The sequence below is a fragment of the Salvelinus sp. IW2-2015 genome, linkage group LG17 (genome assembly GCF_002910315.2).
Source record: "Salvelinus sp. IW2-2015 linkage group LG17, ASM291031v2, whole genome shotgun sequence".
NCBI lineage: Eukaryota > Metazoa > Chordata > Actinopteri > Salmoniformes > Salmonidae > Salvelinus > Salvelinus sp. IW2-2015.
In genome coordinates, this window is record NC_036857.1 from 19,451,216 (window position 1) to 19,478,072 (window position 26,857).

The following is a 26,857-nucleotide window of genomic DNA, read 5'->3' on the forward strand; positions in this document are numbered from 1 at the left end:
TGTGTAGTGTAGAGTGGTGTAGTGTAGAGTAGTGTAGTGTGGTATAGTGCAGTCTGTTGGTAGGTGTAGTGGTGGTGTCGTGTGTGTGATGTGGGTGTTTGCTAGTGTAGATGACAGTGTGGTATAGTGTAGTGTGTGTGTGTAGTGTGGTGTAGAGTAGTGGTGTGATGTGGTGTGTAAGTGTGTTGTGGTGTGGTGTTTGTGTGGTGTGTATAGTGGTGGTGGTGTAAGTGTGTTGTGTTGTAGTGTAGTGTGGTGTAGTGTGTTATGCTTGTGTGGTGTGTGGTGTTAGTGTGGTGTAGTGTAGTGTGGTGTGGCTGTAGTGTGTTGTAGCTGCTGGTGGGTGGGTAGTTGGTATACTTGTGTATTCCAGATGATTCGAACGAATTGCCTTGAGCTAGGATGCTGGGAGCTAGTAGTGCATTGTTTAGTGTAGTGTAGTGTGGTGTGGTGCATTGGTAAGTGTAGTGTAGTGTGGTGTGGTATAACCGTGCGGTGTGTTGTAGTGTGTGCTAGTACTATGGTGAGTGGGTTGATAGTGCCATGCTATGAGTCGTGTTGTAGCATGTACGCTGTGTAGAGTTAGTGTAAGTGTATGTGACTTGTTGATACGGATAGTGTGGGTGTGGCGTTGTAGTGGTAGAATTGCTTAGCTGCTGAGCTGGATTGTGTTTAGTGTGGTTGTGGATCGCTGCACACTACACTGTAGTTGTAGGTCGAGTGGTGTGGTGTAGTGTAAGCTGATAATGTGGAGTCTAGCTTAATAAGTGTATGTAGTGTTCGGAGCTAAGTGTCGTGATGGTGCCTAACTGTAGTGTGGCCTGTGAAAACCGTGTAGTGCTGGTCGTTGGTGTGCGTGTGGTGTTAGTGTAGTGTGGTGTTCAAGTGTAGTGTGGTGAGTAGCTGTAGTGTGGTGTAGTGCCTAATCGTAGCTTTGTGAAGGACGATGACTATAGTTATAGTGTAGTGTGTTGTATAGGTAGATCGTGTGTAACGATGTGGTGACGGGTTGTAAGCTGACTCAGGGTGTAGTGTGGTGTAGTGTGGGTGGTAGTGGTAGTCGACTGGCTGGTAGTGTTAGTTGTGGTAGTCAACGTGTAGTGTTAGGTGTGGTGTCAGGATGATGGCACAGCTGTAGCTAGGCTAGATGTGGTGTGTAGCAGTGCTCACGCATCGCAGTGTACTCTAGTAGTGTGGACTGTGTTTTTTTTTGTACGACTCTAAGTGTGCTGTAGTTGCACAGTGTACTGTAGTGTAGGTGTGCTTGTAGTGTAGTGTGGTGTGGTTGTAGTGTAGTGTGTTGCTCACGCGGTGGTGTAGTTGGTGTGGTGTAGTGGAGTTGTGGTAATAGTGTAGTGTTTGAGTGTGGTGTAGTGTAGTGTGGCACACTATGACTCATACACGATAGACTGAGTAGTAGTAGTGGTAAACTAGTCAAGTAGTGTACAAGATGGAGGTAACCAACAAGTGTGGTTGTAAGCTGATGGATGTGGCTCGTAAACAGATCTATCTGGTATGATCAAGTGCGATTACTGTAGGTTGTGTGTGGTGTAGTGTAGTACGTGTTACCGTTACTAGGTAGGTATGTAGTGTGGTTATTTGTAATGTCGTGTGCGTGTAGTCGATGGCCTAGTGTGGTCATAACACTCGTTGCGCTAGTGTTAGTGTGACTATGCCTACAGTCAGTAATCCACTGCTGGATCGTTTGACTAGTGTAACGTAAATAGCTGTTGTGGTCGTAAGTGTCCCTGTGTGGTGATACATGTAGTGTGCCGTGCTAGCTAGGCTATGTGACTGAGTGTAGTGTACTGTACGCTTGTAATGTAGTGGTACTGGAGTAGTAGTCGTTTGATCTAGTGTAGTGTGGTGGTGGTGTCGTAGTTACGTGAATAAGTGTGAGTGTGGTGACTAGTGTGGTGTAACGATGTAGTGTAGTGTGGTGCTATGTGGTGTGGTGCTGGTTGTAGTTAGTGTAAGTATGGTAACAGTGTAGATGTCAGTTGTAGTGTGGTGGAGATCAGTACAACGTTGAGCTGTGGACTTGTGGGTGTAGTGTAGATTGCTATGTATATCCACCGTTCGTGGGAGCTGTAGGACAAGTGTCGTGTGTAGCATAGTCAGTGCGTGAAGTGTGGTGGTGGTGAAGTGTATGCTCGGACTTGTGGTCGGATAATGTGTACGTGTGTTGTAGTGATAGCTGGGTGTGAGTGTAGTGTGTTGTAGTGGTGCCGCCTGTGACGCTCCGCTGCTACTGTAGCCTGTCGGCGCTGTGGCCTTGCGTGTCAAAGTAGACACACGTGACCGCGCATGGGGGCAGTGCTTATGGTGCTACGCATCGTAATACTAGCTTTTACTTTCTATCACTACACCACTGTGGGGTTGCGGTGAGCGCAGGGCTTATTTCGGAGTAGTGCTAAGTGTACAATTGTGCTAGGCGCTCTGTAACGTGTGGTGTGGTGTGGTGTAGTAGTGTGTAGTGTAGGTAGTGTGGGTGTAGTGTTGTGTGTGGTGTGTGTGTGGGTGTGGTTAGTGTAGGTGTGGTATAGTGTTGTTGTGTTGTAGTGTAGTGTGGTGTGTGGTATGTGTAGTGTAGTGTGGTGTAGTTGTGGTGTAGTGTATGTGTGGTGTAGCTGTAGTGTGGTGTAGTGTAGTGTGGGGCTGTCAGTTGTATAGTGTTAGTGTGGTGTGGTGTGGTGTAGTGCTTGTAGTGTAAGTGTAGTGTAGGTGTTCATGTAGTGATGTAGTGTGGTGTGTATAGTGGTAGTGTTTTACGTGTGATATGTGTTGGGTGTCGTAGTGCTTGTATTGAGTGTGGGTGACTGTAGTGTCGTGTGTTGTATTGTGTGGTGGTGTAGTGGTTGTGGGGTGGTGTGTGAGTGTGCTGTGGGTGGTTTGTAGTGTGGTGTGGCTGTGGTTGTAGTGGTGTAGTGGAAAGTGTGTGGTGTAGTGTTGGGTAGTGAGTGTGGTGTAAGTGTAAGTGTGGTGTGTAGTGTGTGTGAAGTGGTGTAGTGTATGTGTGGTGTGTGTAGTGTGGTTGTGGGTGTTGTGGTGTAGTGTATGTAGTGTGTGTTAGTGTGTACGGTAGTGTAGGTGTAGTGGTAGTGTGTGAGTGTGGTGTAGTGTTGGTAAGTAGTAGTGTGTTGTAAGTTGTATGTGGTGTTAGTGGTTAGTGTAGTTAGTGTCGTGTGTGGTGTATGTAGTGGTGGGTGTGTGTAGTTGTGGTGTAGTGTACTGTGGTGTAGTGTAATGTGTAAGTGGTTGTATGTGTGTGTGAGTGTGGTGTGGTGTGGTAAGGTAGTGTGGTGTAGGTGTGGTCGTGCGTGTAAGTGTGTGTGGTGTAGTGTTGTGTGGTGTGGTGTGGTGTGGTGTAGTGAGTGTAGTGTAGTGTAGTGTAGTGTGGTGGTGGTGGTGGGTGTAGTGTAGTGTGGTGTGTGTAGTGAGTGGTGTTGTAGTGTAGTGTAGTGAGTGTTGTAGTGTGGTGTGTTGTAGTGTAGTGTGGTGTAGTGCAGTGTACTGTAGTGTGGTGTGTTGTAGTGTAGTTAGTTGGTGTAGTGTGGTGTGGTGTAGTGAGTAGTGGTATAGTGTAGTGTGGTGTAGTGTGGTGTAGTGTAGTGTGGTGTAGTGTAGTGTGTGTGGTGTGGTGTGTTGTAGTGTAGTGTGGTGTGGTATGTAGCTGTGGTATAGTGGTTAGATGTAGTGTGGTATAGTGTGTGTAGTGTTAGTGGTGGTGTGTGTGTAGTGTGGTGTAGTGTGGTGTAGTGTACACTGTAGTGTGGTGGTGTGTAGTGTGTGGTGTGGTGGTGGTGTAGGTGTGGTATAGTGTAGTGTAAAGTGTGTTGTAGTGTAGTGTGGTGTAGTGTGGTGTAGTGTATGTGGTATGCGTGTGGTATAGTGTGTTGTAGTGTTGGTGTTAGTGTGGTGTGTGTGTGGTTGTAGTGTAGTGTCGGTGTAGTGTAGTGTAGTGTGGTGTCGTGTGTGTAGTGTGGGTGTGGGTTGTGGCTGTAGCTGGTGGTATAGTGGTGTGTAGATCGTGCGTTGGTAGTGGTAGTGTGGTGTTGTACTGTAGTATATGTGTAATGTGGTGTAGTGTCCGTGTGGTGTGGTGTACTGTACGTGTGGTGTAGGTGTAATGTGGTATGGTGTAGTGTGTTGTAGTGTAGTGTGGTGTAGTGTGGTGTGGTGTGGTAAGTGGTAGTGTTGTGTGGGTGTAGTGGCTGGTGTAGTGTGGTGTAGTGTAGTGTGGTGTAGTGTAGTGTAGTGTGGTGTGTGTGTAGTGGTTAGTGTAGTGTGGTACGGTGTAGTGTGGTAATGGTGTAAGTTGTAGTGTAGCGGTGGTGTGTGTGGTGTGGTAGTAGTGTAGTGTGGTGTGGGTGTAGTGTAGTGTGGTATAGTGTAGTGTTGTTGTAGTGTAGTGTGGTGTAGTGGGTGGTGTAGTGTAGGTGTCGTGTGGTGTAGTGTAGTGTTGGTACTTGTAGTGTAGTGTGGTGTAGTGGTAGTGTGGTGTGGTGTGGTGTAGTGGTATGTGTGGTGTAGTGCAGTGTAGTGCAGTGTACTTGTAGTGTGGTGTGTTGTAGTGTAGTGTGGTGTAGTGTGGTGTGTGTGGGTGTGGTGTAGTGAGTGTGGTGTAGTTGTTAGGTGTGAGGGTTAGTGTGGTGTGGTGTAGTGAGGTGTGTATATGGTGTAGCTGTGTGTGGTGGTGGGTGTGTGTGTGTGTGTGTGTGTAGTTGTAGTGTGTGTGGTATAGGTAGTGTAAGTGTAGTAGTAGTGTGTTAGGTAGTGTGAGTGTGTGTGGTAGTGTGTGTAGTGTTGGGTGTAGTGTAACTGTATGTTGGCTGTGTGGTAGTGTGTCGGGTAGTTGGTGTAACGTGTAGTGGTGTGTAGTTTGGTAGGTGGTGTGTGTGGTATAGTGTGTAAGTGTGTTAGTGTAGGTGGGTTGTAGTGAGTAAGTGTTGTGGTGTAGTGCGTGGAGTGTGGTTAGTGGTGGTTAGTGTAGTGTGGTGTGTGTAGGTTAGTGTAGGTGTAATGTGTGGTGTGTAGTGTGGTTGTCGGGGTGGTGAAGTGCAGTTGTGGTTGTAGGTGTGGTGTAGTGGTGCTAGTGTGGTGTGAGTGTAGTGTGGTGTGGGTGTAGTGTGTGTAGTGTGTAGCTGAGTGTAGTGTAGTTGGTGTGTGTAGTGTGGTGTGTGGTAGTGTTGTGTGGTGGTTATCAGTGTAGTGTAGTGTAGGTGTGTAGTGTAGAGTGTGGTTAGTGTGTGCTAGTGTATGTGGTTATGGTAGTGGTACTGTAGTGTAGGATGTGTGCGTGTAGTGTGGTGTGGTGTATTTTGTTAGTGTGGTGGTTATTATTGTGTATGTAGTGTTTGTGGGTGAGTGTAGTGTAGTGTAGTGTGTGTGTGGTGTGTTGTGTTAGTGTAGTTGTGTCGTGTAGTGTGTGGTGTTTTGGAGTGTGGTATCGTGTAGTGCCGTGGTGTTGTAGTGTGGTGTACACTACACTACACTCCAAACTACACTACATCACGCTGCACACTCATCCGTCTAGTCTACTCTTCCTCATGCTCCTATCCCTATCCCTCCCTTGCTCCCTGCCAACTGAAAAGAAGTAGAGAGAGCACGCCCAACAATAAAAGCTTCATTTCTCTAAATTGCTCTCAGGTTGGTGCAGCTGGTAGGGTAATTCTGTGTGTTTTCTACATGTAGGTGGCAGACTGACTGACTGACTGACTGGGCCATGGAAGGGAGCCATAGGTTTCAGCAGGTCTATAGTGTGATTCTAGTTGACTACTGGCTTTTCAGTGCTTCTGATTCCTCCTCCCCCTCCTATTTTTTAATTAGATGTTTTGACCTTCAGGATATCATGTTTAGGTAGTCCCACATGACCGTACAGTATTTCCATGACAGGTAGCTGCCTGGGAACCTCAGGGTTTGCAGCCCAACACCAGCCACTTGGCTTTTGCTCAATGACAGTGACATCTTATACGCAGCAGACAGATAGCCGACAAAACATCACACCACCATAAGCGCTACAGAGTATCACAGCTGAACAGGCTTATGGGTGAATATACTGCTTGGACATTTTTTTCTTAGCTGTGTTTTTCATGCATATCTTTTTTTGAGTGGACAATGTCCTAAGATCAACAGCAATATACTCATTCTTAGTTAAGCGGTGTGTCACCAGCACTTTCTCAGGCCCCGCTGGGTGACTGGAGCAGGGGCTACATCCCAGCTAGCTGGCCTGGCTGGACATTGTTATTGGGAAGTTTGGGGTGCAAAAAGGAAGAAGGACATGTGGTGAGCATGAAGCCAAATAACACTCATCTACCCACTTAAAGCCAGTGCCATGAGTGAATTAAAGAGCTAGAAACTCAATCATAAGAAGTCCTGCCTTATCAGAGATGTGGCTGTGCTGTAACATTCTGTAAAAAAAATGACCTACTACAGTACAGAAAGTGCATAGTACAGTCTTAGGATATATAAACTGAACTTCACAACCTTTTATCTTGATTTGAACAGTCAGTGTTTTCCAGCTGACAGCGGACCACGCGTGGCCCATCAATCAAGACGTGACATGTCTGGCCCGGCCAGGTCCAGGGCCTGGAGGCATTCCTTACCCCTTCCTGCCCCCTGTCCTCCCCCATCCCCTGCTGATCCCAATGAGGGCATGGTGGGAGTACCCTTATCAGATCCTACTAGGTCTCCCTCAGAAGGAGCATCACTGATAAAGGCCTTATCTACTCTGTGTAAACAGCCTCGGCCAGGCATTGTTTCACCGTTCTATTGTTGTAACTCTGAAGGATTGTTCTGAAGGATTGTTATTTTGTGTAACTGAGGGGGGAAGAGGAGGTGATGGGGTGAGTCGTAGGCCAGTCTGGGACACTGTGAGTCTGCGACGGAGGAGGATTGTCGAAAGAAACCTGTGGCCTTAGCTTTTTTTATTTTCATCATTGTCTTTCAATCTTACACTGTAGGGGCGATATGCCTGGCACCCCATAAATAACACACTTACAGAAATGTGAGATTGTTCAGATTGAAGGGCAAGACGAGGGTGTTTCTGTCTGTTTTCTATTCAAAAACAGCAGCCACTGTTCTTTCAGTGTGTCCCTCATCTCTGGTCCCGTGTCCCCTTGCACGTACATGGGCCTCTAGCCCTGCCAACCCCCGCATACCTCACCGTACCTGCTGGTAAACAACGACGTAGTCCCAGGCATCCTGACACATCCAAGCCCATCCCTTGCTTTGTACAGTGCAGTACAATACACCACTGCAGGTTGCTTCTTCCCATTGAATCCTATTGATCAGAGATGAGTAGAGTATGTCCCAGCAGCAAAGCATGTCCCCAGTCAACACCAGTCCTGAGATGGTGGCTAGCATCCCAATATCCCAGAAGGGTGCCTTCAAGCAAAACAAATMATTCTAGTTCATTTCTATTTTTGACTTTGGAGTTGAGAAATAATAAACCAATGTGGTAATACATAAAACGAACCGCTCAGCATCTCTCATTTCTCAGTGGCCCAGTGTTAAACAATAACACTATAAGATTCCATTCAAGTTATTGTGAAAGAGTTCACAAAGTGAACATAGTGGGGCTCACTTCCACTTCTTTATCTGGATGAATATCTACTCTTTATGCCAAGTTGCCTTTTAGGGTTTTTTGAAACTTTCGACATCACCCGGTGTTCCTCCTGAAGCACGGAACCTTTGAAAGCTGATCACTTAATAGTTGTTTAATCTCAACCCAATCCCATGTCTTTGGTTGGAGGTATTCTCACAAGAGGCTTGCCAAAACTCCTTGGCTGTGTCTCAAATAGCACCCTATTCCCCATATAATGGCGCCCTATGGGCTCTGGTCAAAAGTACTGCAATAAATAGGAAATGGTGTGCCATTTGTGACGCATCCCTAGACTAGTAACTTCTCTCTCAAGGCTGGACAGAGTTCAATGGTCTAAGGGATTACGCCTCAACTATGAAGATTTGGGGATGTCCACTGTGCTAGAAGGTAAAAAGAGAAAGAAAACGCCCTATATTGCAGCTGACAAAGTTAAGATCTTCCTTCTTGTTCTTGGTAACCCAGTATTTTTTAGCTTTAGCAGTATTCCTATAATTGCCATGTAATGTATACTATCAAACCATTATCATCTTTTTGATGTTGGGCTGACAGTGCCTTAGAGCCAGGTAAGACAAAGTTCAGAATGGGGAGAATATAGACTATGAAATGCCTGGGAACCTCCCTACGTTTTCTATCCTTTTCAATTTAGCCAATTAAATTTCCAGTAAAGATGTAACTAGGCCCCGTTCTCTCCAGTTCCGAGCTCTCTTCTCTGTAGACGCTGTCTGGACTTGACATATGTAATTACTGACATTTAAACATTGGATAGTAGGCTACCGAACCCAAATGTCCTCRACCTTATTATTTTAATGATCTCAGCCAGGACTCCATTTTAATTCACAGGCATGGAGAGTGATATCAGAGGTACATGTATGAGAGTCCAGTGGTGTTCCAATTATCTGATAAAGTCCGGCAGGGAATAAGGATAGAGGAAGTAACAACAGACAGGAAGTTCTTCTCGTGCACCCAGTGCAAGMTGGTGGGCCTGGGGTCAGTGTCAGGGAAGATGGCTGGAGAGATTCTTTTGACGGACAGATTCATAATCCCTCTCTGATCTCACGTTACAGCACATTCCTAGATAAGCAGGACTGCTTCTCAGACAAATGATTTCCACTTGGCTTCAGAACACAATAATAAGACATTTGAGATAGTGAGTTTCATTAAATGGTTATTTTCKATTTTTTTGTGGAAGAAACAGTGGTATAGTGAAACGATTGACAGGTAACTTGGGAATTGAAAAATGGCCCAAAGCTCCTGTTATCAGTAGGTGAAACAGTCTTGCTACTGCTCAGACTGGCAACCAATGTCTCATACCAAATAAAATGGTATTCAATTTAAAAAACATTATTTATTTATTTTGCTGTGTCCCATTGCAATTTATTTCTAATCCAAGTTGTCATATATATATATATATTTTCTATTATAAAATCTCAAATGAGTTTTGAGAAGTTGTGTAAGTGAATAATGTGAACTTATACCTGTCTCTTTATATTCCCCTCTTCCCAGATATTGACGAGTGTTCTTTTGACCGGACGTGTGACCATTCCTGCGTCAACTCCCCCGGCAGCTTCCAGTGCTTCTGTCATAAAGGCTATGTTCTCTACGGTCTGGCACATTGTGGAGGTGAGGTGACACTTATTCCCCCTCTCCACATGTCTGTACACCATTACTCACACAGTCCACCTCACCTTCTCTAGAAACCACACCTGCCTGCTAGGTTATCCATAATAACTTGAATCTTCATGATCATTACTTKAGCTAGCTTCTATAGCAACTTGTTTTTTTGTAGCCTGTTTGTATGGCTCCCTAGTTCATATTGCTTACCAGACCAGTCAAATCTAATGCTAGCAATCCCGAGGTGAAGGAAGACTTGATTTTTGTGACATGAGTAGTACACAGTAGCACACATGACTCCACCTGTTGCACTAAACAAACAATTATTATAAGAGTTATGTGCTTGATGCTGTGGTAAAGTTGTTGATCTATTRCAGTGTGGTAGAAATAAAGGAGGCAGTCTCGTGTTCCAGGCGGCTGGCGTGTGCCAGATCTGCAGGGCAGAGAGAGAGGGGGGCCCGTTTGAGCGCATCAGGCTGTTTCAGCGGCCCTTTCATGGTCTGTGTATCACAACTCTGAATCTGCTGCCGTCTCCAGAGCCTAAGGGCCTCTCAGAGGAGGTGTAGGTTAGAAAGAGAGAGAGAGAGAGAAAGAGAGAGAAGATAGAGACAGCAAGAGAGAGAGAGAGAGAGGAAGAGAGCGAGAGAGGAAGAGAGAGAGAGAGAGCCTATATACACACACAAAACACATTGCAATTATTTCTTCTCTATTCTTGTTCGTTTTGACAAGTCTACCACGGCAGGAATGTTATGATAGCATATTTCCAGGACATGGAATGTGGTAATATGTGTGAGTGAGAGGGATGGATGGAGAGGGCAGGACAATTGCCTGGCATAAGAGATGTGTGTGTATCTGTGTGCCATTGTAGAGTCCTCCTAATGATGAATGACTCTTCCCTCCCTCTTCTCTCCCCTCAGAACTGTTAGATAACCCTGAGATTTATGTTGCTTCCCCTGCACCTCCTCTTCTTCAGCAGTGACCAAGGTTGTGTTATACCCCGTAGCTTATCAGTTGAAACATAGCTCCCAAACACTCCAGAGACTGCTGCTCAGTGCTTAACAATGGACTCACCCCAAACAACCCCTATAAGGTCAGTGACCTGCTGTCAAGTGTGGAGGCCTGTCATCACTGGCTTCAGCTGACATCTGAGAAAGACTTCCCCAACTGAGACATTCTCCTCCAAGCCATTAGGAAAACATCACGTTAGAGTTGCACTGTGGTGTTAAAGTGAGAGGCATGATATAAGGTGGCACGCTAGCTATAGAGTTGATAGATGTTACTGTCTGGTACATGATAAATCTATCTGAATGAATCAATATGTTGTTTACATAAAACCAAGTTGATATTTGCTCACTAAGATACAATTTATATACATGTTCTATTTGACTCGGTTACAATCACGTGATAAGCATTGAGTAGACTAATGAAGACAAGAAAGGTCCCAAAGAACCTATCTTTGAGACAAGGTACCCCATTATAGCTAACAGCCCTAGATCAATGCTGTACAGCCCTAGATCAATGCTGTACAGCCCTAGATCAATGCTGTACAGCCCTAGATCTATGCTCTACAGACGTGGGGCTGTCTGTCTACTGTTGACCTTCACAGTCAAACTGTGATTAGCCTATTCTATAGCCTCTCAGTCTCACCGGAGTTTGGGGCAGAAGAATGTGTGTCTGCGTGTCAGGGAGATGATAGGTATTGATGTCTATTGAAGAAAGCAAGAGCTGCCGGCTGAGCTAGCTTATTTTCATATTTCATTTTGTTCCCCCCTGGAATTGGAGTAATGCCTTCGACACCAGCGGATGATAGCAGCCACATACAATTGTCAGCATGCATGCCAATCTGAAAGTCTTTTACTTCTCTCTTTGACTCTCCCCCCTTATGTTCCTGTTCTACATTGGCCTCTGGGATACATGAGTTGATTTCCTCTGAGGATGCAGAAACAGAAACAGATAGAGCTAGCTCTAGAGATGGCTTGATAAAAGCATACTCAAAGTCTATTCACATATTCATTCACACATTCAAGCTTGAGAAGAATAAAAGGAAAAAATCAACTTTGCTTGGCATAGAGAAGTGATTCTCTCTCCATCTCCCGCTCTCTATTATTTAAATGGAGTTCTTCAACATGAAGGTTAGACTTCAGACAAGTTGTTTGACAGACGGATGCATCTCCTTCGCATTGAGCGGAGCTGGCAACTCAACACCAGCCAAACACTCTTGATGAAGTCATCATCTCCATGGCGGGACAGAGCACTGGAGGCTCGCAGGCTGTTTTTATTCACGCCGTACAGAACAGGGAGGAACATTTTCTATCTGCAGGCCACATCATCAATCACTGTCATTATCTGTGTTCCTCTGCTGGTGTCCCTGTCACTTAGCCTGGCTGAGCGCTCAACCCCGAGCCACACTGCCTTGCCTTGTCCCCCTCATCACACTAATAAAGTCATTTTCTGTCTGGGTTCCTAGGCAACCTCCATCTGGTTCCTGTATGGTTTGAGTGGTTTTGGTTTCTGTGTGTTAAAAAGTGATCATAATTTACTCCTATCTGGCTCTGCAAAGTCCCTCCAAATGTTCTTCTTCCCAAAGAGAGTGAGCTTTGGGGGAAGAGAAGTTGAAGTTTCGACTAAGGGGAAATGCAGAGCAGTGATATCACATGCCCTGGATTAGACTTCAAATGAGCAATCAGCCTGGTTTACCAAAACACACATTCATCTTCTGTAGAAGTGATCACTGACAGTAGAATTGCCTTCACAGAAACTCTGGTCATTTGCAGCTGTCAGAACACATTCTCGTTTGTTTCTTTCAATTATTCTCTCTCATCTATCATGATAGCTCAGTTATATTGATGTTATTTCTTCTCTTGCAACCAGGTTTGAGTGAGTGAGTGAGTGAGTGAGTGAGGAGTGAGTGAGTGAGTGAGTGGAGTGAGTGAGTGAGTGAGTGAGTGAGTGAGTGAGTGAGTGAGGTGAGTGAGTGGTGAGTGAGGAGTGAGTGAGTGAGTGAGTGAGTGAGTGAGTGAGTGAGTGTTTGTGCATATGTCTATGCGTTTGGTGTGTTTTGGATTTCCACTCATATGAGTGTGGGGCAGCAGGTAGCCTAGCGTTTAAGAGTATTGTGTCAGTAACTGAAAGGTCGATGGTTTGAATCCCTGAGCTGACTAGGTAAAAAAGATGTCCTTGTGCCCTTGAGCAAGGCACTTAACCCAAGTCGCTCTGGATAAGTGTCTGCTAAAATGTAAATGAGTATATTAGACTCTGTGTCTAGACATACATGGTCATAACTGTCTTCTTCCCTTTGCAGATATTGATGAGTGCAGTATAAACCGCGGTGGCTGTAAATATGGCTGTGTAAACACTCTGGGCAGCTACGAGTGTACCTGTCCACCTGGATACAAGCTTCACTGGAACAAGAAGGACTGCATTGGTATGTAACAACACTGCCACCCAGTGGTCAGAAGATTGAAACATACATTGTGATTTGGTTCCAAGTAATGGAAAGGATGGTCAATCAATCAATCAAATGTATTTATGAASCCCTTTTTACATCAGCCGATGTCACAAAGTGCTATACAGAAACRCAGCCTGAAACCCCAAACAGCAAACAATGCAGATGTAGAAGCACGGTGGCTAGGAAAAACTCTCTAGAAAGGCCAGAACCTAGGAAGAAACRTAGCGAGGAACCAGGCTATGAGGGGTGGCCAGTCCTCTTCTGGCTGTGCCAGGTGGAGATCATAACAGAACATGGCCAAGATGTTCAAATGTTCATAGATGACCATCAGTGTCAAATAATAATAATCACAGTGGTTGTAGAGGGTGCAACAGGTCAGCACCTCAGGAGTAAATGTCAGTTGGCTTTTCATAGCCGATCATTCAGAGTTAGAGACAGCAGGTGCGGTAGAGAGAGAGAGTCGAAAACAGCAGGTCTGGGACAAGGTAGCACGTCCGGTGAACAGGTTAGGGTTCCATAGCCGCAAGCAGAACAGCTGAAACTGGCGCAGCAGCATGACCAGGTGGACTGGGGACAGCAAGGAGTCATCAGGCCAGGTAGTCCACCCACTTTGCCAAAGCACAGCCCCCACACCACTAGAGGGATATCTTCAACCACCAACTTACTACCCTGAGACAAGGCTGAGTATAGCCCACGAAGATCTCTCCCACGGCACGAACCCGAGGGGGGCGCCAACCCGGACAGGAAGATCACGTTAGTGACTCAACCCACTCAAGTGACGCACCGTTCCTAGGGACGACATGGAAGAGCACCAGTAAGCRAGTGACTCAGCCCCCGTAATAGGGTTAGAGGCAGAGAATCCCAGTGGAGAGAGGGGAACCGGCCAGGTAGAGACAGCAAGGGTGGTTCGTTGCTCCAGTGCCTTTCCGTTCACCTTCACACCCCTGGGCCAGACTACACTCAATCATAGGACCTACTAAAGAGATGAGTCTTCAATAAAGACTTAAAGGTTGAGACCGAGTCTGCTTCTCTCACATAAATAGGCAGACCATTCCGTAAGAATGGAGCTCTATAGGAGAAAGCCCTGCCTCCAGCAGTTTGCTTAGAAATTCTAGAGACAATATGGAGGCCTGCATCTTGTGACCATAGCGTACGTGTAGGTATATACGGGGCGGCAYGTAGCCTAGTGGTTAGAGKGTTGGGCCAGTAACCCGAAAGGTAGCTGGATCAAATCCTCAAGCTGACAAGGTAAAAATCTGTCGTACTGCCCCTGAACAAGGCAGTTAACCCACTGTTCCTAGGCCGTCATTGTAAATAAGAATTTGTTCTTAACTAACTTGCCTAGTTCAATAAAMGTTAAATAAAAACAAATATATGGCAGGACCAAATTGGAAAGATAGGTAGGAGCAAGCCCATGTAATGCGTTGTAGGTTAGCAGTAAAACCTTGAAATCAGCCCTAGCCTTAACAGGAAGCCAGTGTAAAGAGGCTAGCACTGGAGTAATATGATCAACTTTTTGGGCTCTAGTCAAGATTCTAGCAGCCGTGTTTAGCACTAACTGAAGTTTATTTAGTGCTTTATCAGGGTAGTAGAGCATTGCAGTAGTCTAATCTAGAAGTGACAAATGCATGAATAGATTTTTCTTTATCATTTTTGGACAGATCGTTTCTGATTTTTGTAATGTTATGTAGATGGTATTTTGGGGCTTTACCATGTTTCATCGAAATGTACAGCTGTGTATCATCCGGAAATGCAGTGAAAGTTAACATTGTGACCAAGAGGTAAAATATATAGTGAAAACAATAGTGGTCCTAAAACGGAACCTTGAGGAACACCGACATTTACAGTTGATTTGTCAGAGGACAATCCATCCACAGAGACAAACATATCTTTCCGACAGATAAGATCTAAACCAGGCCTGAACTTGTCCGTTTAGACCAATTTGGTTTCCAATCTCTCCAAAATAATGTGGTGATTGATGGTATCAAAAGCAGCACTAAGGTCTAGGAGCACGAGGACAGATGCAGAGCCTTGGTCTGACGCCATTAAAAGGTAATTTACCACCTTCACTAGTGCAGTCTCAGTGCTATGATGGAGTTTAAAACCAGACTGAAGCCTTTCATATACATTGTTTGTCTTCAGGAAGGCAGTGAGTTGCTGCGCAACAGCTTTTTCAAAACATTTTGAGAGGAATGGAAGATTCGATATAGGCCGATAGTTTTTTATATTTTCTGGGTCAAGGTTTGGCTTTTTCAAGAGAGGCTTTATTACTGCCACTTTTAATGAGTTTGGTACACATCCGGTGGATAGGAAGCCGTTTATTTTGTTCAACATAGGAAGGCCAAGCACAGGAAGCAGCTCTTTCAGTAGCTTAGTTGGAATAGGGTCCAGTATGCAGCTTGAAGGTTTAGAGGCCATAATTATTTTCATCAATGTGTCTACATTTACATTTAAGTCATTTAGCAGACGCTCTTATCCAGAGCGACTTACAAATTGGTGCATTCACCTTATGATATCCAGTGGAACAACCACTTTACAATAGTGCATCTAACTTTTTTAAGGGGGGGGGGGGGTTAGAAGGATTACTTTATCCTATCCTAGGTATTCCTTAAAGAGGTGGGGTTTCAGGTGTCTCCGGAAGGTGGTGATTGACTCCGCTGACCTGGCGTCGTGAGGGAGTTTGTTCCACCATTGGGGTGCCAGAGCAGCGAACAGTTTTGACTGGGCTGAGCGGGAACTGTACTTCCTCAGAGGTAGGGAGGCGAGCAGGCCAGAGGTGGATGAACGCAGTGCCCTTGTTTGGGTGTAGGGCCTGATCAGAGCCTGAAGGTACGGAGGTGCCGTTCCCCTCACAGCTCCGTAGGCAAGCACCATGGTCTTGTAGCGGATGCGAGCTTCAACAGAGATATAGTATCTAGAGATATAGTATTAAAAAATGTGTGTCTCCCTTGAAGGATCAAGGTCCTGGCAGTGTTTTGCAGACTCAGGACAACTGAGCTTTGGAGAAATACGCAGATTTAAAGAAGATTCCGTAATTTGCTTTCTAATGATCATGATCTTTCCGTCAAAGAAGTTCATGAATTTATCACTGCTGAAGTGAAAGCCATCCTCTCTTGGGGAATGCTGCATTTTAGTTAGCTTTGCGACAGTATCAAAAATACATTTGGGATTGTTCTTATTCTCCTCAGTTAAGTTGAATAAATAGGATGATCGAGCAGAAGTGAGGGCTCTTCGATACTGCACGGTACTGTCTTTCCAAGCCAATCGGAAGACTTCCAGTTTGGTGTAGCGCCATTTCCMTTCCAATTTTCTGGAATCTTGCTTCAGGGCCTCGGATATTTTCTGTATACCAGGGAGCTAGTTTCTTATGACAAATGTTTTTTGTTTTTAAGGGTGTGACTGCATCTAGGGTATTACGCAAGGTTAAATTTAGTTCCTCAGTTAGGTGGTTAACCAATTGTTGTACTCTGACGTCCTTGGGTAGGTGGAGGGAGTCTGGAAAGGCATCTAGGAATCTTTGGGTTGTCCGAGAATTTATTGCACGGCTTTTGATGATCCTTGGTTGGGGTCTGAGCAGATTATTTGTTGCGATTGCAAACGTAATAAAATGGTGGTCCGATAGCCAGGATTATGAGGAAAAACATTAAGATRCACAATATTTATTCCACGGGACAAAACTAGGTCCAGAGTATGACTATGGCAGTAAATAGGTCCGGAGACATGTTGGACAAAACTCAATGAGTCGATGATGGTTCCGAAAGCCTTTTGGAGTGGGTCTGTGGACTTTTCCATGTGAATATTAAAGTCACAAAAAATMTGAATATTGTCTGCCATGACTACAAGGTCCGATAGGAATTCAGGGAACTCAGTGTGGAACGCTGTATACGGCCCAGGAGGCCTGTAAACGGYAGCTATAAAAAGTGATTGAGTAGGCTGCATAGATTTCATGACTAGAAGCTCAAAAGACGAAAACGCAGTCTTTTTTTTTTGTATATTGAAATTTGCTATRGTAAATGTTAGCAACACCTCCGCCTTTGCGGGATGCGCGGGGGATATGGTCACTAGTGTAACCAGGAGGTGAGGCCTCATTTAACACAGTAAATTCATCAGGCTTAAGCCATGTTTCAGTCAGGCCAATCACATCAAGATTATGATCAGTGATTAGTTCATTGACTATAACTGCCTTTGAAGTGAGGGATCTAACATTAAGTAGCCCTATTTTGAGATGTGAGATATCACAATCTCTTTCAATAATGACAGGAATGGGCGAGGTCTTTATTCCAGTGAGATTGCTAAGGCGAACACCTCCATGMTTAGTTTTGCCCAATCTAGTTCGAGGCACAGACACAGTCTCAATGGGGATAGCTGAGCTGACTACACTGACTGTGCTAGTGGCAGACTCCACTAAGCTTGCAGTCTGACTAACAGCCTGCTGCCTGTAACCCTATTGCTAATCCTAACTCCAGATGTAATCCTAACCCTAACTCCAGATATAACCCTATCCCTAACTCCAGATATAACCCTAACCCTAACTCCAGATATAACCCTAACCCTAACTCCAGATATAACTCTATCCCTAATCCTAACTCCAGATGTAACCCTAACCCTAGCTCCAGATGTAATCCTAACCCTAACTATAGATGTAACCCTATCCCTGTAATTAAGGCTGTATTGTGTAATTTTCTATTCACATAGAAACATGAGTTATAGATCTGTCTCATTGAAAGCAAGTCTAAGAAGCGGTAGATCTGTTCTGTGCACGCTATTTCTATGATTCCTGTTCTTACTTTTCGTTTTTGTATCTTTTACTTTTGGTTTGGTACACCAGCTTCAATCAAGCTGAAAATGAAAGGATGAAAAAATACAATATTTTTGGTTATTGAAAATATATTTCACAGCGGTTTAGATGGTACACTGATTCTCTGCACTATGCTTGTTTTGTCACATAAACTGAAATTAGGCAAACTATTAGAATTTTAGCAACCAGGAAATGGCGGAGCGATTTCTGCATATTGCACCTTTAAAGAGTAGTGTATGATTGTGTGATGATGTTTTTATGTTCATCCAGAGCTGGTGAAATGTCTGCCTGGCCTAGCTCCCAAGACCACTCTGACCTGCAGTAAAACGGGCAAGAAAGAGAGCTGCTCCCTCACCTGCGCCTCCAAGGCTCACTATCTGGCAGGTAGTGACATCCACATACAATAACCAAGTCCATTCACATTGCTGCAGCTCTTATTCTCTTAACGTGATATGCTATTATTTATTTGAATGACTTCTGACTGAAGCTGTAACAATATGTTTCATCCTTTGCAGAATCTGACAGCAGCTATACAGTGAGCTGTGGCATCCCCATTCTTCGAGGCAAAAACCCAGCCAGACTGAACACAAGCAGCAGTCAGAGCTGTATAGGTACGGTGTCCCACAGATTCAGACTCATTCTTAGGAGTTTGGTAGAAGGTTGTGGCTGGAACTAGGGTTAGGGATAGGGTTACATCTGGAGTTAGGGTTAGGGATAGGGTTACATCTGGAGCTAGGGTTAGGGATAGGGTTACATCTGGAGTTAGGGTTAGGGTTCATCTTGGAAGCTATGGGTTAGGTGATAGGGTTACATCTGGAGCCTAAGGGTTTAGGGATAGGGTTAACATCTGGCAGTTAGGGATAGGGTTACATCTGGGAGTTAGGGTTAGGGATGGGTTACATCTGGAGTTAGGGATAGGGTTACTCTGGAGTTTTAGGGATAGGGTTACATCTGGAGTAGGGTAGGGATAGGGGTTACATCTGGAGTTAGGGATAGGGTTACATCTGGAGTTAGGGATAGGGTTTACATCTGGAGTTAGGGATAGGGTTACATCTGGAGTTAGGTAGGGATAGGGTTAATTCTGGAGTTAGGTAGGGTTACATCTGGAGTTAGGTTAGGGATAGGGTTACTCTGGAGCTAGGGTTAGGGATAGGGGTTACATCTGGAGTTACGGTTAGGTAGGGTTACATCTGGAGTTAGGATAGGGTTACATTGGAGTTAGGGTTCATGGGATAGGGTTACATCTGGAGTTAGGGATTAGGGTTACATCTGGAGGTTAGGATAGGGTTACTCTGGATTACGGTTGGGATAGGGTTACATCTGGGAGCTAGGGTTAGGTTACATCTGGAGTTACGGTTAGGGATAGGGTTAACATCTGGAGCTAGGGTTAGGGATAGGGTTACATCTGGGAGTAGGGATAGGGTTTATCTGGAGCTAGGTTAGGGATAGGGTTACTCTGGAGTTAGGGATAGGGTTACATCTGGAGCTAGGGTTAGGGATAGGGTTACATCTGGAGTTAGGTTAGGGACAGGGTTACATCTGGAGCTAGGGTTAGGGATAGGGTTACATCTGGAGCTAGGGTTAGGGATAGGGTTACATTCTGAGCTAGGGTTAGGGATAGGGTTACATCTGGAGCTAGGGTTAGGGATAGGGTTACATCTGGAGTTACGGTTAGGGATAGGGTTACATCTGGAGTTATGGTTAGGGACAGGGTAAATCTGAGCTAGGGTTAGGGTTACATCTGGAGCTAGGCTTAGGGTTATATCTGGAGCTAGGTTAAGGGTTATATCTGGAGCTAGGGATAGGGTTACTCTGGGCTAGGGTTAGGGTTAGGTTACATCTGGAGCTAGGTTAGGGTTATATCTGGAGCTAGGGTTAGGTTATATCTGGAGCTAGGGATAGGGTTACATCTGGAGTTAGGTTGGATTACACTCTGGCGCTAGGGTTAGGGTTATATCTGGAGCTAGGGTTAGGGTTATATCTGGAGCTAGGGTTAGGGTTACATCTGAAGCTAGGGTTAGGGTTACATCTGGGGTTAGGGTTATATCTGGAGCTAGGGTTAGGGTTATATCTGGAACTAGGGTTATGGTTACATCTGGAGCTAGGGTTAGGGTTACATCTGAAGCTAGGGTTAGGGTTACATCTGGGTTAGGGTTATTCTGGAGCTAGGGTTAGGGATAGGGTTACATCTGGAGCTAGGGTTTAGGGTTACATCTGGAGCTAGGGTTAGGGTTACATCTGAAGGTAGGGTTAGGGTTAATCTGGGTTAGGGTTATATCTGGAGCTAGGGTTTAGGTTATATCTGGAATAGGGTTAGGGTTACATCTGGAGTAGGGTTTAGGGTTAGGGTTACATCTGAAGCTAGGGTTAGGGATAGGGTTACATCTGGAGCTAGGGTTAGGGTTATATCTGGAGCTAGGGTTAGGGTTATATCTGGAGCTAGGGTTAGGGAAAGGGTTACATCTAGAGTTAGGGTTAGGGTTATATCTGGAGCTAGCGTTAGGGTTATATCTGGAGTTAGGGTTAGGGTTACATCTGGAGTTAGGGTTAGAGATAGGGTTACATCTGGAGTTAAGGTTAGGGATATGGTTACATCTGGAGTTAAGGTTGTGGTCAGTATCAATGTATTTGTATATTGTTCCTATCTTTGCCACTGTTTCATGGACTGAATGGTTCTGTTCTAGTGCAATCCTCCTTTACACCCATCCGCCTACACTGCTCTGTTTACCTGTAGAGACAGGCGCCCCTCCAGTGAAGCAGACTGCCTCTTTCAAGATCAAAGATGCCAAGTGCCACCTGCACCCCAAGCTGACGGGCCGGGCCGAGGACAGGGGCCGAGCGCTGGGGCCAGGTGAGGGGCCACATCCGGCCTACATGCCAGACCTTGGTAATGATGGCCTTACAAAAAGACCTGCATTCTTTTTCTCTGTATGTCTCATATTCAGTATGTGCATATCAAGCATTTGGGGGTTTGTGGGCTGTTATGTACACTACATAGCAACTATSACTGTGATTGTGTCTTGAAGCCAATAATCTGTCTTATTTGCTGTTGTTCCCAAACCAGTGCTGCCACCCCTAACTAACCCCTAACTAACCCCTAAAATGGATCCTAATTCCTGACACAAGGTAATGTTTATGCTTCTAGGAGGTGGACAGCCCTGCAATAACTGCCTGGTGACGTTTGTCAACCTCAAATGTGACTCCACCAAGAAGTCCAAAGGGCGCCGTGCCCGCAACCCCACCAATAAGGAAGTGACACGCATCACCCTTGAGTTGGAGGCGGAAGTCAAGCCAGGGGACACCACAGGTCAGTCAGTCTGGACACCAATACTGGGATTTACAAGATGTCCTCTTTGATATACCTACTTGCCACCATGCTGCGGCTTGCTCTTTGTGGGTCTGGGCCAGGTTAAGCACTTGATGCAAAAAAGGCTTGATAAATATATTTTGATTGATTGATCAGGTCGCACAGTTACAGATAATATTACCCTGTACTGCCCTTTCTCCCCCATAGGGAGCTGTAACCTGAGTTGCCTGCGCCAGCGCATGGAGAAGCAGGTGAAGACGTACATCAAGGCCCTGAAGAAGTCGATCAACCAGGACCGTTTCCTGATCCGCGTGGCTGGGCTGGAGTACGAGGTGGCCCAGAAGCTGCCCCAGGTCGCCTCAAGCCATGAGAACTGTGGGCCAGGCCGTGAGAAGGATAGTGGACACTGTGGTAAGACCAGTTAGGCAGCCATCTTTCTCTGTCACTATTTACCACCACCAGACTCTGCCTGAAACTGTTATAATGCTAATATAACAGATGTTATAAACAGTCAAGACAATGTCACGACGCAAACCATAAACTTACATCCGTTGTCATGACTATTTATGACTCTTATGTATTTATGTAGTTTTAGAGTCTTATGTACTGAATACACAAACATCTCTAGAGATGTGTTGTGCTAGTTAGTTTGGGGCTAAGAAGAGTTTTTGGTGTCAGTGTGTGTACTGGACTGCATAGCTCTCTCACCAGAGCCCCTCTGGCTATTCTCTCAGTCAGATGTTTGCCGGGATCATACTACCACGGGGAACAGGAGCGCTGCGTCCAGTGCCCACCTGGCACCTTCCAGGAGAGGGAAGGGCAGCTGGCCTGTGACCTGTGCCCTGGAAGTGACGGGCATGGTCCTGCCGGGGCACGCAACATCTCTTCCTGCGCAGGTACATACACACCCCTGATGACAGAGCGCACTAATCTCCATACGTATGTCTGCATGTGCAAACATTGTGCAATAGCCTATGGTGGAGTGTAGCACAGTGTACTGTACATCTCTATCTGACTGAAAGTGTCTATTGTCACTGTTGTCTACATCAAGGTCAGTGCCCCACTGGGTACTACTCCAGTGATGGGTTTAAGCCATGCCAGCCATGCCCGTATGGCTCCTACCAGCCAGACCTGGGACGAACCCTGTGCTTCCCCTGCGGAGGGGGGCTGAGCACCAAGCGGGAGGGGGCCAGCTCCTTCCATGACTGTGAGGTCAAAGGTCAGTGGTTTATCCAACCAGTTACATCATATTATTTTTATTTTCTTTAACCTTTAACGAGGCAAGTCAATTAAGGACACATTTTTATTTACTATGATGGCATACCGAGAGGCAAAAGGCCTCCTGTGGGGACGGGGTATTCAAATAAAAAATGTAGGACAAAACACACATCACGACAAGAGAGATCCACACATCTGTGCGATCAGTTCAATATTTCATCTCAGATCTGGTTTGTAAATGTGTGTATGTGTCATCCCTCTCCTCTCTGCAGTTCAGTGCTCCCCTGGCCACTACTACAACACTACGGTGCACCGCTGTATTCGTTGCCCTCTGGGCAGCTACCAGACAGAGTTCAGACAGAACTATTGCATTACCTGTCCTGGCAACACAACTACAGACTTTGATGGGGCCACCAGTGTCTCTCAGTGCAAGAGTAAGGGCCTGATTGTATAAACCTGCTATCTGCATATAGGAATCATTTTCAAAGGGAAAATCTTTCACTTTTGGACTTTCAAAAGGTCCATGCCTTTTCTCAGAATATCAAATTCAAAATACAGGATGCATAAATTATCCAAATGTTTCCAAAATTCCCACATGACTAATTGAAAAATGTTTCATTTATCCAGCCAAATGAAAATCTATTGTATTTTATTTTTGATATTGTCTCTCTTTCCAAAGCTCCAGATGCATTCACTAATAACGTGTATTCTTTTGTGTATGTATGTGTATGTTAGACCGAGAATGCGGAGGAGAGATGGGCGAGTTCACAGGTTACATTGAGTCCCCCAACTACCCCGGGAACTACCCAGCTAACGTGGAATGCATCTGGAACATCAACCCGCCCAGCAAACGCAAGATCCTCATTGTGGTGCCTGAGATCTTCCTGCCCTCAGAGGACGAGTGTGGAGACGTACTGGTTATGAGGAAGAACTGTGAGAACTCTCATATATCCCAGCACATGTGTTTGATACCATTCCATTTCATCCAGCCATTATTATGAGCCTTCCTCCCCTCACCAGCCTCCTCTCTAACCAGTGTGGTGTTCCACAACCATAATATCAATCCAGTATGCCAAGTTAGAGTATTCAGTCAATCTTCTGTTATTCATGTCCGTTCTTCCAGGGTCGGCTACGTCCATCACCACCTATGAGACATGTCAGACGTACGAGCGACCCATCGCCTTCACCGCCCGCTCCCGCAGACTCTGGATCAACTTCAAGTCCAACGAGGCTAACAGTGCCCGAGGCTTCCAGATCCCCTATGTCACCTACGATGGTAAACTCTCACCCATCACATGAACTCTCAATGATAAAACAGAGTGGGTAAGTCCTCGGATTCTGAGCTGTTTGGTGTTTAATGTATCATGTTTTTTTTGTGTATTTACAGAGGATTATGAACAGCTTGTAGAGGACATTGTCAGGGATGGAAGACTCTATGCCTCTGAAAACCATCAAGAAATCCTAAAGGTTAGTGCCTGCTGCTAAGATACATACTATTACATCCCTTAGTGGGTCATGTTCATGTTCAAGTCAGGTGTTCTCTGAATAATTGTATACTTGTCATATAATTGTATAAGTGTGCTGTGTTGTTGTCTTCTTTCCATCAGGATAAAAAGCTGATTAAAACTCTCTTCGACGTGCTGGCCCACCCAAACAACTACTTCAAGTACACCACTCGGGAGTCCAACGAGATGTTGCCGCGCTCGTTCATACGCCTCATAAGCAGCAAAGTCTCCGGCTTCTTGCGTCCATATAAGTAGTTGCCACACCAAACCCTAACCCTAAAGCACCAGACCCCAACCCCTCTTACAGGCCAAACACAGAACTCTCACAGGACTTTAAACAAGTTGACCAAAATAAAATAAAAAAAATCTATTTTTTCATACTGTAGAGGCTTTGACGACACACTTCGCTATGCAGTACCACATGTTGATCTTCTCCATCTGTTTGGTTTTAAGCCGTTTCATTTCCTCCAAAACCATACAGTCCATGAAGTCAACCAACTTGAGTCAAAGTACAGTACAGGCTGTCTTTCTCATCTCTTCTTTCTGAATATTTATCACCAATACAATATGTTGGTGTCTTAGTTTTTTTGCTGTTTCTATTAGCATGTATGACCTTGTATGTCATTTTCACAGCAATCCCCAATGCGAAGGATGTGTGCGTATTTCAGATGACGCATGTTAAGTCTGTGTTGACAAAATGGACAACGGTAGTGGCATTTATGTCAGACAAGAAGAAGGATGTTACAAGGGTAATATGTTTGTCACATTCGTTTAGAGCTGGAACTGAGTTATCGTAAATGTGCTTTAATAAATAGTCTTTCACTTGAGTTCCAGCTTCAGCTCAATCCATTCCAGGACGAGTCTGTTTTGATAAATGTATAACCTTTTGTAGATCTATATCCTCCATGAACAAGCCTCAAGGAGAAGGACCTGTCAGTTTCATGTCATAGTTACATTCCACAACATTCAAAGCCTTACTATTTTTGAGCTCTTAGAGCAACTTCTTGTTAAGGTATTACTGTTAAAACAGTTATTCTATGTTTTTTTCTTCTGTCCAGATTGTATAACTGTCTGTTACCTACGTTCAGACATTTTCTGTTATTCTATATCCAAGTTAACTTAACAAAGCGTATACAATGTAGTTTATCATTTTTTCCAGAACGTGATGGACATTTTGGAAAATAAATAGAAAACTAGATTTGTGAAAGCCACAGGAGAGAGAGAGAGAGAGAAATGTCTCTGTGGACCATGACTGGTGAGGGAGAGACAGAGAGACGTCTTAATTAAGGGACACGCCTCTGTGATACAGACAATGTCTTTGTTGGACACAACTCTGTGAGAGAGAGACAGAGAAATGTCTTTGAGGGACATACGTTTGCTGCTTCTTTTAAAAAGGTCACTTTAATTCTTCAATCTCAAGTTATTTTTCTGGTGTTTTCTGACCTCGCATCACACTAACAGTCCATTGCTTTAATACAGGGGTGTCAAACTCATTCTGCTCCAGGGGCCGTATTCAGTCTTCAACAAGGTCCGGAGGGCCGCACTGAATTTTTTAAATATTTCCTTGCTGTCAATCAGTTTGGGAATTTTGAAATCGTTTTAACGTTCAAGTTTTTATTGTTTTACTCAAACCACCCGCGGGCCGTATTGGACCTCACGGGCCGTATGTTTGACACCCCTGKTTTAATATAAAATAAAGTTGAGAGAGATGCATCATAAGTATAAATATAATTCTACCACCTGTCCTCATGTAAATGATAGCCACATCACATTTGTCTCTTCATCCATGGCCTACCAACCCATTTTATTGAATTTTTCTTTCAATCTTGTAAATAATGAAAATAAATTAGACGAGGATTGAATCCTTTTAATCCTAATTATCTTGAGCAGGACCCCAAACTATTTTCCACCCATGTCCGCTTCACCCTCTCCCTAATCCAAGTACCCCACCCCAGCCCCCTTCCTTCCCAAACACCCATGTCAGATTCTGTCCCAATAAGACCAGCTCTTCCAAAGACTGCCTGCACGGCAGGCCAAGTTATTATCTTGTGCACTAGATCTAGAGCCTGTCATCCTACCTTTGTTGTATAAGTGTAATGAATTAAGTCTCCATTGTGTTACTCCTCTCTCTGTGTCCAGAGAAATACTAAATAACAATGTTTTAATCTGCCAACACATATTGAGAACATATTCTTGGATTTCTTTAAAAACAAATGTGACTGACATTAGGGTTGTGAATAAAGTTCAGCATCCCACTACAATAATCGTGAAAAACCAATATAGTTGATCAATACAATAATATTGCAATTGAATTATTGCTAACAATTGCATTGTCAATGTAAAAGCTAATGACAATGATAACAAGTAATCCCCTCAACACTCTCAAACCCTCATTGAAGACAAATAAATATATTACTGCTCATAAACATCATATGGATTTCCCTTGCAAACTCTGATGGTTTGTTTTTTTTCAGTTTTTGTTGTATATAAAAGAGAAAATAAAAAGTGTAAACAGTAAAAGCTACTGTACACAACCTTTAGATAGTGTACATGTGCTTCTGGATAAGGGAAAGGGATTTTGACCACATTGCTAAATTGTATGACAAGGGTGGTCTAGCCTTGCAGACCAGAGGAACTGTTTAATACAAGTCACACATAATGCCATATCTGTATCCCTTTGAATGTTTCCAAAAAAAGCCTAGCTACATTTATGGTTGTCTTAAGTTGCCATTACTATTTATATCATCCAGTTTTTTCTTCAGCATTTCGATGTCAATAGCGCTCACTGCTCCCACCTACCCCAACTCACCATTCCCTCCCTCCTTCATCTTCCTCCCTCTGTCCCTGCAACCTGAACACGTCAGAGGTTTCTGTTTTGTAGCTTTTTTTTAAACATGCGTTTGCTATGATGTATCATAGAGTTGATAATGGTATTTGCACTTGAAAATTGTTATTTCTCATGTAAAAATGTCTGGATTTTGTATTGTCTTTTTAAATGAATGGAATTGGTGTTCTTACATTTCTTGTAGCTCTCGTTTGTTCTTTAAAATGCTCATTCACTGTGTTCAACCCATAAAGATGAAGATGCACACGTACATGTAACTTTATCAACTGTATAAAAAAATTAAGTAAAAAAAAATAAAGAGTATGTACAGAGGTGAAATGAAAACACTTATCAAAATAAACATACTGTAATTGAGTTTAATTTCGAATATTATTTGATGTCTTAAGGTAGCCCTTTTCCTTAAAGATGTTTATGAGACTAAGGATATCTCAGACAATAACCATTTCTTAAAATCAATCCATAAGGGGTGTGTCAGGTAGTATTTTCTGTACTGGGTTTGGGTATTGGTCTTTCTGACTGACC

The 26,857-nt window shown here is 44.4% G+C and overlaps 1 protein-coding gene across 1 annotated transcript; it reads left to right on the plus strand.

Annotated features, from left to right (window-relative positions):
* The first annotated feature begins 8,445 nt into the window (after positions 1–8,445).
* Positions 8,446–26,695, plus strand: LOC111977247 (signal peptide, CUB and EGF-like domain-containing protein 3). The gene is made up of 15 exons (XM_024006624.2): positions 8,446–8,464; positions 9,107–9,223; positions 12,516–12,638; positions 17,731–17,844; positions 17,976–18,071; positions 20,195–20,311; positions 20,606–20,767; positions 20,975–21,178; positions 21,502–21,663; positions 21,819–21,986; positions 22,258–22,419; positions 22,721–22,918; positions 23,109–23,261; positions 23,373–23,452; positions 23,593–26,695. The coding sequence occupies exons 1-15, from the start codon at positions 8,446–8,448 to the stop codon at positions 23,743–23,745; spliced, it is 2,028 nt and encodes a 675-aa protein (XP_023862392.2). The 3' UTR covers positions 23,746–26,695.
* Positions 26,696–26,857: the final 162 nt, after the last annotated feature.

Coding starts and splice junctions, on each gene's coding strand:
- LOC111977247 (XM_024006624.2), top strand. Junction 17,845..17,975: donor CAAGGCTCACTATCTGGCAG/GTAGTGACATCC, acceptor CATCCTTTGCAG/AATCTGACAGCAGCTATACA. Junction 21,179..21,501: donor GAAGGATAGTGGACACTGTG/GTAAGACCAGTT, acceptor CTATTCTCTCAG/TCAGATGTTTGCCGGGATCA.